The 15,879-nt window shown below is 36.6% G+C and overlaps 1 protein-coding gene and 1 long non-coding RNA gene across 3 annotated transcripts; both read left to right on the top strand.

Moving 5' to 3' along the window:
- Nucleotides 1–449: 449 nt before the first annotated feature.
- On the top strand, nucleotides 450–15,648 carry LOC101244113 (alpha-glucan phosphorylase, H isozyme). 2 transcript variants are annotated; one of them, XM_026033100.2, is made up of 16 exons: nucleotides 450–741; nucleotides 879–1,081; nucleotides 1,154–1,333; nucleotides 1,633–1,809; nucleotides 1,890–1,975; nucleotides 2,132–2,321; nucleotides 2,492–2,584; nucleotides 3,120–3,304; nucleotides 3,443–3,560; nucleotides 3,638–3,766; nucleotides 4,278–4,496; nucleotides 4,613–4,816; nucleotides 5,068–5,226; nucleotides 13,236–13,499; nucleotides 14,377–14,567; nucleotides 15,341–15,648. In XM_026033100.2, the coding sequence occupies exons 2-16, from the start codon at nucleotides 890–892 to the stop codon at nucleotides 15,465–15,467; spliced, it is 2,514 nt and encodes an 837-aa protein (XP_025888885.1). In that variant the 5' UTR covers nucleotides 450–741; nucleotides 879–889; the 3' UTR covers nucleotides 15,468–15,648. The 2 variants fall into 2 exon arrangements, with proteins under 2 accessions (XP_025888885.1, XP_004246972.1); XM_004246924.5 differs by having other exon boundaries at nucleotides 740–1,081.
- LOC138338328 (uncharacterized) lies at nucleotides 15,037–15,337 on the top strand. Its single transcript, XR_011211792.1, has 2 exons — nucleotides 15,037–15,098; nucleotides 15,190–15,337. It is a non-coding gene; the product is annotated as an uncharacterized lncRNA (long non-coding RNA).
- Nucleotides 15,649–15,879: the final 231 nt, after the last annotated feature.

Here is a 15,879-nt window from a genome sequence, read left to right as displayed (position 1 = left end):
CTCTCCTAAAATTTTGCTTATTTTTTTATATTACTTTTGTCAATATTTTATATAAAGAATGTCCGATCATCTTTTTATATATTTAATAGAAATAATAATTTAATCTGAGAGAAATGATAAGATCTATTCACTAGAAATATTATTTTAACGTATGACTTTGGAGGAAAAGAAAAAATTGTACATTCCATATAGAACCTCTCGACTTTATCTGCAATGGAATTTCTACTAAACAAAACAAAGTGTTTTTCTTCACACATATTTTGATATGAAGTTATTATTTCTACTAATTACTAAATATATAAAATGACGATTGAACTTTTCTTACATAGGTTATAGATAAAATTATTGCAAAAAATAGAAAAATTTTAAAAAAGACAAAAAATGTACCAATATTACAAACAAGAAGAACAATTAGTACTACATGTAAAAATCACTTTGAATCTTAGCTCAGAGAAGAGAGATTATTTATTCAGCATAGAACTCGTGCCCGGCGCTTTTTCATTAAATGCCCAACTTGGGGCGCTTTGTTTGAATCTTCCTCTGTATATTCAATTATTGTTATTTTTGTAATTCTTCTCCTCCGTTCATTCCCCATGTGTTGGCGATGATTTATGCCCAAAAATCAAGATAATGACTCATTGTCTTTCTCCTTCTTCCTCGAATAGATATTTATTTATTTATGTTGCCCTCATTCATCAATACACACTATTATTAATAATCTAATCTTCGCCCGGGAAAAGGGTGAGAGCTTTTTTCTATTATTAATATATAAATATAAAAAAAGGGAAAAATATCCTCCTTTAATAACCTATCCTCTTTGCATATTCTATACACTTCATCACTATCTATATTCGGTTTGAAATCGATTGGTGGTATAGGTTTATTTTCCATGGAAGGTGAAGGTGAAGGTGCAAAATCGAATGATGTTTCAGCAGCAGTTATTTCTGAACCACTTACTGACATTGCATCTAATATCAAGTATCATGCTCAATATACTCCTCATTTTTCTCCTTTCAACTTTGAGCCACTACAAGCATACTATGCTGCTACTGCTGACAGTGTTCGTGATCGCTTGATCAAAGTGAGTTTTGTATTGTGAAATTGAGAAACTTTATTCATACATTTCATTACAATGTCTCTCTTTCCTTTGCAGCAATGGAATGACACCTATCTTCATTATCACAAACTTAATCCAAAGCAAACATACTACTTATCAATGGAGTATCTCCAGGGGCGAGCTTTGACAAATGCAATTGGAAACTTAGACATCCACAACGCATATGCTCATGCTTTAAACAAACTGGGTCAGGACCTTGAGGAGGTCGTTGACCAGGTATTTATTAACTGCGACTTCAATACTCTTTTATACTCTCTCTTCAATCTGCTATAGGTATTCCTACCATATTACTATTTACTTATGTTTTGTCTTGTGATTTGTCCACTACATCACTCTCTACTGCTATCTCCATTTTCTATTTCTCATAGTAATCAATCAACAATTATCTAACCTTCTATTTGGTTGGCTATTTATGAAATGGAAGTTGAGACACCTCAATAGGCTTATTTCTGTTAGTGCCACCAGAAACTGATGCTACATTATTTTGCTTTCTATAATTTATCGTTTATTTATAGGAAAAAGATGCAGCACTAGGAAATGGTGGTTTAGGAAGGCTCGCTTCATGCTTTCTTGATTCCATGGCCACATTGAACCTTCCCGCATGGGGTTATGGCTTGAGGTACAGATATGGACTTTTTAAGCAGCTTATCACGAAGGCTGGCCAAGAAGAAGTTCCTGAAGATTGGTTGGAGGTCTGATTTCATATAAATGTGTTTGTTAAATACCATGATGATTTGATGCTAGTAATCAAACTTGGTTGTGTACTATGCAGAAATTTAGTCCCTGGGAAATTGTAAGGCATGATGTTGTCTTTCCTATCAGGTTTTTTGGTCATGTTGAAGTCCTCCCTTCTGGCTCGTAAGTACTAAACAAACTATATATGTGGTAAATTATTTAAAGAAACACACTTCTTTTTAAAAAAGTATATTTAAAGAAACAAACATGTCAAATTGAATTTTTTGAAGCCACAATGCTCTCAAATTCAAACTCAATTGTTCATAAAATTTGTCGTAGGCGAAAATGGGTTGGTGGAGAGGTCGTACAGGCTCTTGCATATGATGTGCCCATTCCAGGATACAAAACTAAAAACACCAATAGTCTTCGTCTCTGGGAAGCCAAAGCAAGCTCTGAGGATTTCAACTTGTTTCTGTTTAATGATGGACAGTATGATGCTGCTGCACAGCTTCATTCTAGGGCTCAGCAGGTTTGTTGTGAGAACTTTACAGCTCTACCTGTTCTATTTTTCCTTAGTAGGGGAGTTAAATTATTAGGTTCAATATTGTAAGGCTAACCCGGAGATAGAAACACTTTACTTTGAATCGACACTCACTTTCCATGTTCAAGAGATGAGTGGTTTAAATTTTGTCCATGCAGATTTGTGCTGTTCTTTACCCAGGGGATGCTACAGAGAATGGAAAACTCTTACGGCTAAAACAGCAATTTTTTCTGTGCAGTGCATCACTTCAGGTTTTATAGTTTCCTTTTCTCTCTTCTGCACCTGTTCCGTATAATACCATATCTTAAGGCATTCTCTTATTTAGGAAGTCAGTCTAATTTGATGATACTAATGAGCATTTTTTTTCCTCGGGCTTATATTTTTATGTTGATCTTGTGCCTTGGAATCTGTCCTCCTACTAATTAGTTCTGAGTGAAGTTTCTTGCTTGTTTCTGGAGCCACTGGCTGCACCTCAATCCCAAACATCCTCAATATTCAGTAGGTTTGAGCAAAAAAGAGCTCTTCGGTCATGTTATTGAATTTCGAAAGAAAAGCTTAGCTCCATTTGAACTAGTTTCATGAAACCCCCCACCCCCTCAACCTATTTTTCAAATTATTTAGGTTCTTAATAGGTATATATGCCTTTGATCAACTTTAAATTATGTCTAAAGCCAGGTAATTAGCATTTAATTTGACCTAGAATTTGGCGATATTTGGTAGTTCTGTTATGTCAGAAATATAACCTTCTTTACTTAATTATGTAACTGGCTATTGGATCAAAACCAGGATATTATTGCCAGATTCAAAGAGAGAGAAGATGGAAAGGGTGCTCACCAGTGGTCTGAATTCCCCAAGAAGGTTGCGATACAACTAAATGACACACATCCAACTCTTACGATTCCAGAGCTGATGCGGTTGCTAATGGATGATGAAGGACTTGGGTGGGGTGAATCTTGGAATATCACTACTAAGTGAGTTTTACAATCTTATTTTGCCTAGTAAGGTGCTCTGTGTTGAGTAATACATCGATATGGTTCCTCTGTTTGCTTGTCTTGGTACCGTATCTTGCAAATTTATGAATTGGATGATGTGATGCTTTATGTCCCCAGGACAATTGCATATACGAATCATACTGTCCTACCTGAAGCACTGGAAAAATGGTCACAGGCAGTCATGTGGAAGCTCCTTCCTAGACATATGGAGATCATTGAAGAAATTGACAAACGGGTACAAAACCAGCCAGTTTATCTCTTCATATTTGAAAATATAGCTTACTTCAAAGGTATTTTTGAAACTTCTTGCAGTTTGTTGCTACAATAATGTCAGAAAGACCTGATCTTGAGAATAAGATGCATAGCATGCGCATTTTGGATCACAATGCCACAAAGCCTGTTGTGCATATGGCTAACTTGTGTGTTGTCTCTTCACATACGGTAAGAGATACTATGCACCGGAGGTGTTTGATAAGTTAACTCCAGTAAACTTATCCAGATTCTCGAACGAATAATTCATTTCATGCAAAGCTGTTTGAAGCCAATTATATAATAAATAAATTCTGATCAAAATGATTCATCTCATTGAGAACGTTCTTTGATTTTTTTTTCAAACTGCATCTCAGTACATGTAAACAAAAAGAATGTCAACCACTTATAGAAGACCTTCTGTAAAATCCCATCGCTTTTATTTTATCAATGCATAACCCAGAGCTGCATGCCATTAGTGATGTTTCAGTTTAGCCAACTCAAAAGTATGAAAAAGCTGATAGCATTTCTTTTATCTTGATTAATGAAAACTTGAAGAATAACTTATGCTCAGTCAAAGTCTTCAAATCCTTACACATTAGTAGGACAAAAATAAGAATTTCCATAGAAAAGTGGTCCTCCTTGTCAAAGTTCATGTTGAATTTTAAAAGAGAAGCATAACCCCGTTAGCCATATTTTACAGGTAAATGGTGTTGCCCAGCTGCATAGTGACATCCTAAAGGCTGAGTTATTTGCTGATTATGTCTCTGTATGGCCCACCAAGTTCCAGAATAAGACCAATGGTATAACTCCTCGTAGGTGGATCCGGTTTTGTAGTCCTGAGCTGAGTCATATAATTACCAAGTGGTTAAAAACAGATCAATGGGTGACGAACCTCGAACTGCTTGCTAATCTTCGGGAGGTATCTTATATTATGTGTTTGTGTGTAACATATCATTTATCGTAAAAGCTTGCATACATTTAACGTTTTCCTTCACGTGGGTAATGATATCGCAATTGACTATACATTTTGCAAAGTTTGCTGATAATTCAGAGCTCCATGCTGAATGGGAATCAGCCAAGATGGCGAACAAGCAGCGTTTGGCACACTATATACTGCGTGTGACAGGTCTGAGCATCAGTCCAAATACCCTTTTTGACATACAAGTCAAACGTATCCATGAATACAAAAGACAGCTCCTAAATATTCTGGGCGTCATCTATAGATACAAGAAGCTTAAGGTGCGTGAAACTGCCAAATTTCCATTTTCTGTTATTTCTCCTTGTTAGCGGCATTAATATTCATGATTGTTGTCACTGCCAGCAATGATCTAACAAGTAAATATAACGATCATATTCAGTTTTAACTTTTCTACTTTTGTGGTTTCCTTTCTGCACATGATGAAATTTTGAGATTATCGAGATGATGCAAGATTGGGATATTCCGTCTTTTAGAAAGTAATGATATTCTTATACCTGTATCATTACTATAGGGAATGAGCCCAGAAGAAAGGAAAAATACGACTCCTCGCACAATCATGATTGGAGGAAAAGCATTTGCAACATACACAAATGCAAAACGAATTGTCAAGCTCGTGACCGATGTTGGCGACGTTGTCAATAGTGACCCTGACGTCAATGACTATTTGAAGGTAAGCAGTTTAATGAGAAGTATGCACTGGTTTAAGGACTGGTGCCTGCAAACCCAAACTGAATCAAAAATAAAATTCTTACCTTTTAAAGTTTGAGAATTTTCCTATATATCTCAAGAGATATCGTAAATGTATGCGTGTGTAGTTTTTCTGAATCTCTTTTACCAGTTCTCCTTCATAACATGCCCTCCTTCCAATTCTGTGTCCCCCCCCCCCCCCCACTAAGTAGGGAGAGCTTTAGATTCTTTTCTGACCAAATATTACATTTCTTTTGTTGATAAAATTGAAATTACCTTCTACAGATGATATTTCCTTTTAAGGATACTGAATGTGTTTAACTTGCACATTTATTGTGTATTGAGTGTAAAATGATGATGTTTATATTCTTACTAGTTTGAAGCACATGTATATATATAAGAAAAAACAAATAATTGCATAGTCTAAAAATTTTTGATATACAAAATAGCAATTTACAATTTGCAAAGTTAGAATACCTTGAGAACATCCATCCATATATACCATTTTAAATGATCCAGTACTTGTCTCGAAATGCTTTGAAAAATGTCCAAACCAACAATAATAATAATACAAATTAAATTTGTTACAGAAATTTGGATCTGCTTTTGCTGATTTTTTGTTCAGTCATTATCTACATTAAAATTGGGGTTTAAGAAACAAGAATGTATAAATTATTATTTAGTATCTACTCGGTCTTAACATTTGGATTTGGTTGAATTTATTATATTTTGGTTCTCTATGCTATGTAAGCACTTAGGGTGATATGTATTCTTTTGATATCAGTGTTGTTGAACAGTGAGAAACTTGCATACCCAAGTCTCTTATGTCATATTAATGAGTCTGTCTCATGTGCACGTCCACTTATATCTATATTCTGGGGTGGACCCATGATAAAAGTTATGAAGACATTTTTTGTGTCTTCTTCCTTTGAGAACCATTTCCCAGTCTTTGGCAATCTTCCGATGAAAATAGGACCTGGCTACCTTTTTCACACATCTGAGACACTCAGTAGATTATGATTTTGGCCTTTGACACAGTACTCACTTTCAGTTGCATGGGATGAGATCTTCGGATTCCTACTATATCTGCCTTCTTTCCGTTGCCAAATCCTATTCTTCCTTCATGGTAGGGCATTAGTGAGATGAAATTTCCTTTGTCTCATGTCATATGTATGGAACAAACACTGTCTACATACGACATGTTGTTGCCCTTTTTCTCCTTTGGGTTTGCATCATTCTCTTCAGAATCTGAGTCAGAGTGGCACTAAATGTCAGATATCATAAATGCCAAATTCTCTCCTAAGTCAGAGTCCTCCATGGATAGTAGGGACTGATCTTCTTCATTATCCGCTTCATCCCCTAAGGGTTCGTCCATGCCTGCTGGCTCTTTATTGGTAGCTAGAACTTAACATCTTGCAAATATTATGCTTTTAGGGACCTGTTCCCCGCTTTCCTTTTTAACTAGGCTTCTTCTTAGCTGAGGTTCTTCGTTAGGAGAGTCTCTTGTAGAGTGGTCATGACTCTACGACTTATGACATATATTTTGAGTTCCCTCTATCTTTGCTTTGTAGGTTGGGTTCTTTTATTTATTCAAGGGCCCCCTTCTGATTATCCTTTCGACTTTTATTGCTAGAAGAGCCAGTTCTTCTTCATCAGAGTCTGGTCCATTTTATTTGGGAATCCTTCTATCATGAGCAGTCGTGGGGATCTTTGAACATTTCTCATAGCTCCTTGACTTCTGTGGTGTTGATTTCTGACTTTATTACTTTCCATCTGCCACCATTGAAGCATTGTGCCTTTGTAGTTGATTGTTCTTCTTGTACTCTTGCAAGTACAACTATCTTTATTCTTTCAAGGTGTTAACTCTTTTTGAAAGAGCCCACTCCGATACCATTGTTATTTTTGTTGCGACGAACTGCCTGAAAGAACCAAGTTCTTTGAACAACAACGCAAGGAGATGAAGTGCGAAAAAAATAAATCAAAACAAGGATTTTTACCAGGAAAACTTGGTCAAGGGCAGCAAAAACCACGACTTATCTCCAAAAGGATTTCCCCAAACTCTCCGCTATAAGATGAACAACCTTTAAGGTTATAACTCCTTTGTACACCTGAGGAACTGACTCTAACAGTTCCTACCCCAATCCTCAATAATTCTCCATGATTGTTGGCAACTCTCCAGCTCTTCAAAGACTCTATCCGGTCTAAGAAATCCCTTTACAACTCAATATAAAACCAGTACTTACACAAATCTCTAGGAATGTAAAAGCATATAGTTTTGGAACCACAAGAATGTAACGATCACAACTTAGAACAATAATGATAGTACTTATTGTAGCACTTGACTCTTCTCTTCAGGACTCTCTCGTATAGATTATCTTTATATATGTGTACTCTCTTTTTTGACGGTTAGCTTATAAAGAATTAAAGCAATTCATGTTTCTTCATATTCAACCAAGAGTTGGTTGAAGACTTCCCAAGAATCTAATCCTTGCTCGATTTGTCAGCCATATTCCTAAGCTAATTCCTTTTGTTCACTTTTGGTAACTTTCCATCTCTTGAAGTTTAGTTTCTTGTGGAATAGATGAAGGCTAATTCCAATTCTTCAATGTTTTCTTTTTTGTGCATGGAATAGCTTCTTCTTGCGTAAACGAAAGAATCATCAGTTCTTGTTTGAATAACAAGTTATCTCAGCAATTCCTCTGTAGTGTTGCCAGCTTCACCAATTCCTTTTGGACCTCTGCTAAGAAGGACCTGGTGCTTTTACTTCTTTTTGTGCATTTTCCTTGTGCATAGATTGTCAGTTGTACAATGTTTGTCAGTCGTCAAAACACAACAAAAAAACACCAAAATATCTTGAATGAAGATTTAGATAATGTAAAAACTCAACAAATTGATTAACTAAAATCGCTGATTTCATTATCCTGTGTCGGTAAAACGCCTTCTTCTTGCTAAAAGTGTTCTAGATTGTCAGCACAATCTTTCCAGCTTTATCGTTCTTGAATATGTTGCGAATTGGCTCATTTGATTACTGATGCTGGACTATCCAGTTGCTGTCATGTGACTACAAATTTGTGCTATGTTTTGATTGAAAAAGGATACCTGTTTAGTCTTGGCAATTTAATGCCGTACCTTATAAGTTGTTTATAGAAATCCTTTGCAGTATTAGACCTTGGGTTCTAGATTGTCAGCACTATCTTTCCAGCTTCATTGTTCTTGAATATGTTTTGATACGGCTTGTGAGAAATATATGGGGAAAAATATTATTGAATTGTGTATCTAAATTTTACGTTGAGACCCTATTTATAGACACTACAGTAGATTCCTTTTCCTACTAGGAATCCTATTCTTATTCTTATTCTTATTCATATTCCTATTTTAAGTAGGAAATACTTATTTTATTCTAACACTCCCTCTCAAGCTGGTGCATACAAATCATATGTACCTAGCTTGTTACAAATGTAATTAATACGAGCACCTATGAGGGACATGGTGAAGATATATGCAAGTTGATCATTTGACTTCACAAATTTTGAAACAATATCTCCTGAGAGTATTTTTTTTCTCTGACAAAGTGACAGTCAATCTCAATGTGCTTAGTCCTTTCATGGAACACTGGATTTGATGCGATATGAAGAGCCGCTTGATTACACATACGAGTTTCATCTGATCAATTTTGTCAAATTTTAGTTCTCCCACTAACTGTTTGATCCAAACTAGCTCACAAGTTGCTGTCGCCATTGCTCGATATTTTGATTCCACCCTAGATTGAGCAACCACATTCTGTTTCTTACTCTTCCACGACACCAAATTACCTCCTTCAAAAACACAATATTCGGATGTCGAACATCTGTGAGAGGGTGATCCTTCCCAATCAACGTCTGTATATCCAATGATATGCTCATGGCCTTGATTTTCAACGAGTAGTCCTTTCCCAGGAGCTGACTTTATATATCGCAGACTACGAACCACTGCTTCCCAATGACTTTGACAAGGAGAAGTCATAAATTGACTTACAACACTCACAGGAAAAGAGACGTCAAGTCTAGCAACTGTTAGATAATTCAACTTTCCAACGAGCCGTCTATACCTTTCAGGATTACTAGATGGCTCCCCTGTCCTGGAACGAGTTTAACATTGGGATCCATAGGGGTGTCAATAGGTCTACATCCCATCATTCCTGTTTCTTTAAGAATGTCCAGGGCACACTTGCGTTGGGAAATAACTATATCTGAACTAGATTGAGCAACCTCAATACCTAGAAAATACTTCAATCTGCCAAGGTCTTTAGTCTGGAAATGCTTAAAGAGATGTTGCTTCAAATCCGTGATACCATCTTGATCATTACCGGTGATAACAATATCATCAACGTAAACAACCAAATAGATACATCGACTTTGTGCAGAATGTCGATAAAATACCGAGTGATCAGCTCCACTACGAGTCATGCCAAACTGCTGAAGAACTGTATTGAACTTCACAAACCAAGCTCGAGGAGATTGTTTCAGACCATAGAGTAACCTACACAATCGACATATAAGGCTACTAGACTCTCCCTTAGCAACAAAACCAGGTGGTTGCTCCATATAGACTTCTTCCTCAAGTTCACCATGGAGAAAAGCATTCTTAATGTCCAATTGATGAAGAGGCCTATGACGAACGACAACCATAGATAAAAAAGGCGGACATATGCTATTTTATCCACAAGAGCGAAAGTGTCAGTATAATCTAGCCCAAATATCTGAGTATATCCTTTGGCAACAAGGCGAGCCTTAAGTCGATCAACCTGACCGTCTGGGCTAATTTTGACTGCGTAAACCCAACGACAACCAACCGTAGATTTACCTGCAGGAAGGGAAACAAGCTCCCAAGTACCACTTTTATGCAAAGCAGACATCTCATCAACCATAGCTTGTCTCCATCCAGAATGAGAAAGTGTCTCATCTGTAGTTTTAGGGATGGAAATAGAGGACAAAGACGACACAAAGGCATAATGGGGTGATGATAGACGATGATAACTTAAGAAGGTTTAATTTGGGTTAGTATTTCGAGTGGATCGTATACCTTTTTGAAGTGCAAGTGGTTGGCTAGGAGGAGGCAAGTCCGCAGTAGAAGCAGGGTCTGGCGCATGATATGAATCATCTAGGACTAGGGATGGACGAGGACGACGATGATAAGTTAGTAGTGGTGGCACTACAACCGGAGATGTAGAAGTAACTGTAGATTCTTCAAAGGTTGGCACAGGTAAAACTTGAGGTAAGGGTAAGACCATAGATACATCAAAATGATCAGAAGATGTATAATAAGGCTGAGACTCAAAAAATGTAACATCAACGGACATAAGGTATTGATGAAGATCATGTGAATAACAACGATACCCTTTTTGAACCCTAGAGTAACCAAGAAAGATACATTTGAGGGCACGGGGAGTTAATTTATCTTTCCCTAGGGCTATATGAACGAAGCATGTGCTCCCAAAGACACAAGGGGGATAGGATAGAGATGTGATTGAGCAAACAGTATGGAATGTGGAACCTGATTTTGAATAGAAGAAGAGGGCATACTATAAATTAAATAACAAGTTGAAAGGACAGCACCGCCCAAAAAACGCAATGGAACATGGGATCCAATAAGGAGAGTGCGAGCAGTCTCTATGAGATGCCTATTCTTTCTTTCTGCGATACCATTTTGTTGAGTGTATGGACAAGATGTTTGGTAAATAATTCTGTGGTGAGACATAAATTCCTGAAACTGGGATGATAAGTATTCTAAGGCATTATCACTACGAAAGTACAAATAGAAACACCAAAGATTTTGTATTTCAGCAAAGAAACCTTTGAATATAGAAAATAACTCGGAACGATCTTTCATTAAGCAAACCCAAGTACATCTCGAATAATCATCAATGAAACTAACGACTAACCGATGCTAGATTAAAAGGAGAACCAGGGACATAAATAACAGAGTCTAAGGTGACAAAAGATAAGGGTTTGGCTTTTCCAACCCCTTTTGGTTTTGATTGGATCTTATTGGCTAAAGTAATAGCTGGAAGAGATTGTGAATAAACAATATCAGACAAAAGTGATTATTACTAGAGATATGATCAGAAGCCCGTGAATCTATGACCCATGATCCAAGAGTGCTAGACTGTGACGCACAAGTAAAAGAATTACCCGCAACAGAAACATGAGGTGTGCAACCGAAACTACTTGTGGAGACGTTTGTTTATTTGCACGATGCCGAAAAACCTCTCTATATTCCTTTAGAACAACGGGATCATAACTGGGTGGTGGACCATGCAAAATATAACAAATGTCAGGAGTGTGTCCAGGTTTATGACAATGACTACACCTGGATCGAGGTTTTTCAAAACGTTCTTTCCCTCGTCTATTCTCCATATACTGGTATGTACGCCGGAAGTGCTATACTAGTCTGAAAATATTGGAATATGCCCATAGTGGCCTGAAAAATTTTGATTTCGCCAGAATCTTGCCATGAACTGCCCCAAAATCACCGGAACCCTAATTTCAGTGATCGGATTTGGAGAAAAATGGTCGGGTTCTGGTTAGAAATACTGGGCGACCCCAACAGAAAAAAATTCTCGAAAAAAGTAATCGGAGAACCACTCACGCGCAGGCGCGTGAACAGATCTCGCCGAAAAATTCCCACCTCTGACCGACGCATGGGGGCGCGTGAGGGGTATTTTCCAGTGGGTCTAGTTGGGGTTTGATCGCTTGAGCTTCCCTAGCTTGGTGACGGTGTTGTCTTTTGCGCAACACCTTTAGAACGAAAAAAATGACGCAAATCAGTCCCACCGTCGTCACCGGAACTCGACACCGGTGACTTGAAGTTCTCACCAATGCTCTGATACCATCTGAGAAATATATGAGAAAAAATATTATTTAATTGTGTATCTAAATTTTACATTGAGACCCTATTTATAGACACTACATTTGAATCCTTTTCCAATTAGAAATTCTATTCTTATTCTTATTCCTATTCCTATTCCTATTTTAAGTAGGAAATACTTATTTTATACACAGCTTATATGATTGCTATGCTGGATTGGCCAATTTCTGCTATAACTTGCCATTAAGTCAATGACGATCTGCGTACAGTAGTGGTAGTCTCATAGCTTAATAAATAAGAAGTAGGGTTTGGGTCAAATAAAAAGGGGGTTAGTTAAAAAAATATGGGATATTTCAATTCAATTGGCAATTTCAAGTGCTGGGTCCTATGCGACTTGAATCTCCGTTAGGGTTGGGGTGAATATATCTACTCTGTTGAAGGCAAGGGCATATTTGGACGCAAAGTGAAGCGGAGGGTAGATGTGAACTATAAACCAAAGTTGAGGGTTAAATTGCCCTTCTCTCTTATTTTATTCTTGTTACCCAGCCGAGGACTAGTTTAGAAAATGTTTTTTTCTTCATATATTTAACTTCCTCTGTTTAGAAGTTAAAATGGTCATGATCAGGGGCTAGATATATATAAACTGTTGGAGCACTAACTAATTTGAATAGAATTGGTTGTTGTCGTTAGTTATTTGCTATATGAAAGGTAAAATCTGGTGGATCTTTAACCAACACATCAAATTAAATTGTCATATTTGTGGAGCATGTATATTTGGACTTCTGTATACATTTGGGGGTAGAGGAGGAAAGAGAAAATCTGAAAGGGTAGAAGGATTTTAATTGCAGTCATTTAATAGAAAAGAAATTAATACAAGTCCTACTTTCTTGTAGTCTCCTTATTTCATCTATAAGTGATACTTCAGTATAGTATTTATTCGATGCTATTCATCTTTTCAAAGATCTAGTATGAAATAAGATTAAACTAAACAAAAAAATTTAACTTTGATGCAGAGTCGCATCTTTAAGATTCGGATTCACGCTTAAATGTGGATGTTGTCGTCTAATTTCAGTGTAATGCGACATTATTAGCATGCATTTGTCAGTACGTTTTTTGGCCTAACAGGAGGTTGGCTGATTTTTCCAGGTGGTTTTTGTTCCCAACTATAATGTATCTGTGGCAGAGATGCTTATTCCGGGAAGTGAGCTATCACAACACATCAGTACTGCAGGCATGGAAGCAAGTGGAACAAGCAACATGAAATTTGCCCTTAATGGATGCCTTATCATTGGGACACTAGATGGGGCTAATGTGGAAATTAGGGAGGAAATTGGAGAAGATAACTTCTTTCTTTTTGGTGCAACAGCTGATGAGGTTCCTCAACTGCGCAAAGATCGAGAGAATGGACTGGTATTGTTCTACAGATATATAGTATTTACTCTACATTGAAAGTTGATAAGACAGCCATATTTCTGAATATATCTATTAACATTTGACGTATCTTATTTTCATTGCCCTGCTGCTAATTTAAAACTCGTCACCTGATTAGCCTACTCACTTTGCCACGTGTCATGGATTTTTAAGTGTGAGAAGTAATTTTTCCTTGACTGTTTGGTTCCAAATTATCATATCGTAGAATTCTTAGTTTATCACAGGCCATGGCACCGATTGTTGTTTTGCTGAGATTTAATGTGCGGTTAAGGATAATTATCATTTTCTGTAGAGATCTTTGTAACTAATACTTCCTCCAACTGGGTACACAGTTTAAGAATTAAAGAAATACTATTGGAGCTTGTGATCTTATATAAGCCTTAGATATTTGTGTGGCTATAAATCATTTCATTTAAAGATAAAATAGAAATTTTAATTAGAAAGATGACATTCTATTACAGACAGAGTAAAAAGGAAAGTTCAACACATAAAATTGGGAAAATAGGTTACTTTGACAGTAGGTCCTCTCAGTTTCAGTCCTAGTTTGACTTTTAAAATTAGTAGGTCAAAGAAAAATGATGTAGTGATATGACTGACTTACTTCCTCTCATGATAGAAATCTATGGAAGCCCTCAAATTAAGTCGCATGGAACATTACTAGTCAAAGCTCTCCTCATGGAAGTATCTTATGGTTTGACCAGCCTAAAATACATAGGAATGATGTCAAATCTGTTGTCTACTAGATTAGCTTACTGCAGTCGAAATACTATTTTACCCCATGTAGACTAGAATACACTCATTTGTTCCCATCAGACAAAGTAGTACTGGTAACTTGTTTTCTCATTCTTATATGCAGTTCAAACCTGATCCTCGGTTTGGAGAGGCGAAACAATTTATTAGGTCTGGAGCTTTTGGGACGTATGATTATAATCCCCTACTTGAATCACTAGAAGGGAACTCGGGATATGGTCGCGGAGACTATTTTCTTGTTGGTCATGATTTTTCGAGCTACATGGATGCTCAGGCAAGGGTTGATGAAGCTTACAAGTAAGACATTCTACTTTACTAACTTGTACTGTTTGGTTCCAACAAAATGTCACTGCTTAAAGTTATTATTTTATGGAACTGGATTGCCCTTCTGGTGCTTGCCTTTTTATGAAGTAAACTTCATAATCAATCCGTTTAAAAAAGAATGACCTAGTTTGACTGGGCACGAAATTTAACAAAATAAATGAGACTTTTGAATCTTGTGGTCTTAAATTAAGGTTATGTGAAATGTGCAAAACCGCTCTTTAATCTTGTGGCCTTAAACATGTCATGTGGAAAGTTGAAATTAAAATGTTATAAAAAAAAAGAAAGGTCTTTCTTTTTGACAAACTAAAAAAGAAAGGAGGTCATTTTTTTAAACAGAGGGAGTATATGCGTATTGCTTTCATTCATTTAAATCGAGTCAGAGCAAACAAGCTATTGAAAAAGCTGGGAAAATTGAAAATAAAACAATAATTTCTTTGAATAGGTTTGGCACTGTATCTCAAGGCTCATTTCTGGTGATACATTGAGTTTGTTCTGACATTTTTGGTAGCCTCTTGACAATCCATAATGTTTCTTCAGAGATTGACATTCCATACCAATGATGAATGATTTCAGTTATTATAATTATAATGCGCAGTTTGACGCCCAGCTAAAGCTGCTATGACTTGTTTTACTTATAAGAGGGTGTATTTATGTTGTGCATCAGAAGTTTTGGTAAGGAACTTCCAATTCATTGTAAAATATGTAGTTACATGAATACTGAGGTTTTGTGTGGTTTACGTTGACAGGGACAGGAAAAGATGGATAAAGATGTCTATACTGAGCACTTGTGGGAGTGGCAAATTTAGTAGTGACCGTACAATTTCTCAATATGCAAAAGAGATCTGGAACATTGCCGAGTGTCGCGTGCCTTGAGCACACTTCAGAATCTAAAAAGGATCTAATGTTTCATTGTTTACTAGCATATGAATAATGTAAGTTCAAGCACAGCATGCTTTCTTATTTCATACTGCCTTCAAGAAGCAGTTATTTGTTGAATGTCTATATTCTACAAGTACTTGAATGTCTATATTCTATAAGTACCTTCACTTACTCATTTGCTTCGGATAGCTCTTCTCCCGTCTTATTTGTATTTACCAAAAAAAAGAGGTCTAACTATGTTGTTTTCTCTTTCTTTTAACCGTGCATATATTAGACCGATAAGTATAAAATGACCTCTAATTATACGGATAAGTAGAATAAAATGTCGTTTAATTATGCAAAATTCACTACCCCTGTCCTCTATTAATAGTTTGTGTAGCACCTCGTGCCTATAGACAATATTGGT

The sequence above is a fragment of the Solanum lycopersicum genome, chromosome 9, assembly GCF_036512215.1.
Source record: "Solanum lycopersicum chromosome 9, SLM_r2.1".
Classification (NCBI taxonomy): domain Eukaryota; kingdom Viridiplantae; phylum Streptophyta; class Magnoliopsida; order Solanales; family Solanaceae; genus Solanum; species Solanum lycopersicum.
The sequence above is the reverse complement of the archived record's forward strand: the minus strand, read 5'-3'. Positions and strand labels throughout refer to the sequence as shown.